This window comes from Helobdella robusta (genome assembly GCF_000326865.2).
Source record: "Helobdella robusta unplaced genomic scaffold HELROscaffold_4, whole genome shotgun sequence".
Classification (NCBI taxonomy): Eukaryota; Metazoa; Annelida; class Clitellata; order Rhynchobdellida; family Glossiphoniidae; genus Helobdella; species Helobdella robusta.
In genome coordinates, this window is record NW_008704902.1 from 8,015,050 (window position 1) to 8,017,027 (window position 1,978).

Below are 1,978 nucleotides of genomic sequence, written 5' to 3' on the forward strand. Positions count from 1 at the left end.
CGGACGATTCCATCACCCAGGTGTTATAACCAAGAGAAGAGATTCGGCCATATGCGGAGTGGCAGTAATTGTAAATTTGGGGACAGAGCCGTTTGACTGCCTCCAGCATCGAATCTCTCCTCAGGGTATTAAAGGCATTCCTGAAGTCAATTTTTAAAAAACCCCATTTATCGGGTAAGTCCAGAACCAATTTACGGGCCGCATGTACGGCCGCCTCTGCTCCTCCTTTCACCCCAACGCCCAGTTGAATTGGGTAAAGTTTCGCCTTGGTTTCTTCCAACACCAAGATCAGAGCACATTTGCTGGCCAACCTTCTCCAAAAGTTACCGGTATGTATGTATGTATGTATGTATGTGTGTATGTATGTATGTATGTATGTATGTATGTATGTATGTATGTATGTATGTATATATGTATGTATGTATATGTATGTACATGTATGTATGTATATATGTATGTATGTATATGTATGTATGTATGTAAGTATGTATATATGTATGTATGTAATGTTAAAACCAAATCATTGACGAATAACACCAAAAGCCAAGCGTCTGACTAAATTTGATTTTATTTACTATAACGTCACTCAACCGCGTCGGCATTGAACTGCACATTTTCCAACACAGAGACGCGCAAAAACCGCTGCAAAATGCATGAAATATTATTCATAGCGAAAAAATACTCCCTACTATCGCCTGGCCTAATACTAATATGTTTACAAATCTGATTGAAAAACTTGGAGGTGTTACGGTCCATGGGGCCGCGGACCTCGATACAAATTGGCAAAAACTCCATCGAGGGGAAAGCTCCGTCATATTTCTTGATCTTTTCATCAGATGCCCTGGTTGCAGCCAAACCGCTTTCTTTGCTAATAAGCTGCACGTAGCGCTCAGCAAAGGTGCCCGGAACGGTAACGTCCCACGCCAAGCACCTGCCGGCTCTCCAAGGAATCAAGGTACACCCGTCGGGGCGCTTACTATCATGCGCCGCAATGCCCGACGGTTCCTTTAAAACCGGAATTGAAGCCTTGGAGAAAAGCCGGCACACAAAATCGTTTATGGCTGAATGTCGCTGCTGGCGACCTCCGCCCAATCGACAAACAAGACCATGATGGCCGAGTTCATCCGCCTTTGCGCCGCACCTGCATGTGTATCGACTCTGAACGGCCAACCCCAGACAGAAACCAATGGCTGTCCTGACCGTTTCGTCGTCCAATCTGGTACACACTGACGTATTGGGCAAAGATCTCAGCCAGCCACAACTCGTCTCGCTGGATACTGCCAGCAAGCGAGCCGAGGTCGCCGAGTCAGGGCTTGGGGAAAGCGTTTATATGCTTGCCCAAAATGTTGCCCTGGGAAAGGTCTGTTGGTTGGAATGGAGTCGGTTGAGTACAGTGTAGGCTACTAAATTGCCAAAGAAGTGCAGACTGTAGGTCAAGCGTGGCAGATGCAGAAGATTTATAAACAATTGGTGCAAGCTGAACCACGCTTAGTAATCCCAGTCCCCTAAATCGTACCGGCAGCTGAGCCTGAGACCAACCCTTGTCAGTAATATTGACGTTACAAATGGCTGAGAGGGCCACCCACAGAGCACCCTCAAATTCACCCAAAATGGCCGCGTTAACAGAGTTGGATGTGCGCAAAAAATACATCAATTTCGGCAAACTGAGGGCGCCGCGGATGATTGTCAGCGCGTCGTGGACCGGGAAAAGAGAGACACGTTCGAGGGCAAACCTTAGCTCAAAAAGTTTTTTATTAAAAAACCTGTCCTGATGATCGCCGGCCATCAATGGAGTGCCTAAAAAATTTAATGATGAATGGAAAAAAAAACCTTGAAAACAAGAAATATTGCAAAAAATTAGCGAATTAATAAAAATGTGGAAGCCGACACCAGCTGAGCGAACGTTATGTATGTATGTATGTATGTATGTATGTATGTATGTATGTATGTATGTATGTATGTATGTATGTATGTATGT

The 1,978-nt window shown here is 44.9% G+C and overlaps 1 protein-coding gene across 1 annotated transcript; it reads right to left on the minus strand.

Moving 5' to 3' along the window:
* Positions 1-582: 582 nt before the first annotated feature.
* On the minus strand, positions 583-1,786 carry HELRODRAFT_162929 (hypothetical protein; the record flags this gene model as incomplete). The annotated part of the gene is made up of 3 exons (XM_009024980.1): positions 583-642; positions 769-1,005; positions 1,559-1,786. 3 exons carry the CDS (start codon positions 1,784-1,786, stop codon positions 583-585), a joined length of 525 nt encoding a protein of 174 aa, XP_009023228.1.
* Positions 1,787-1,978: the final 192 nt, after the last annotated feature.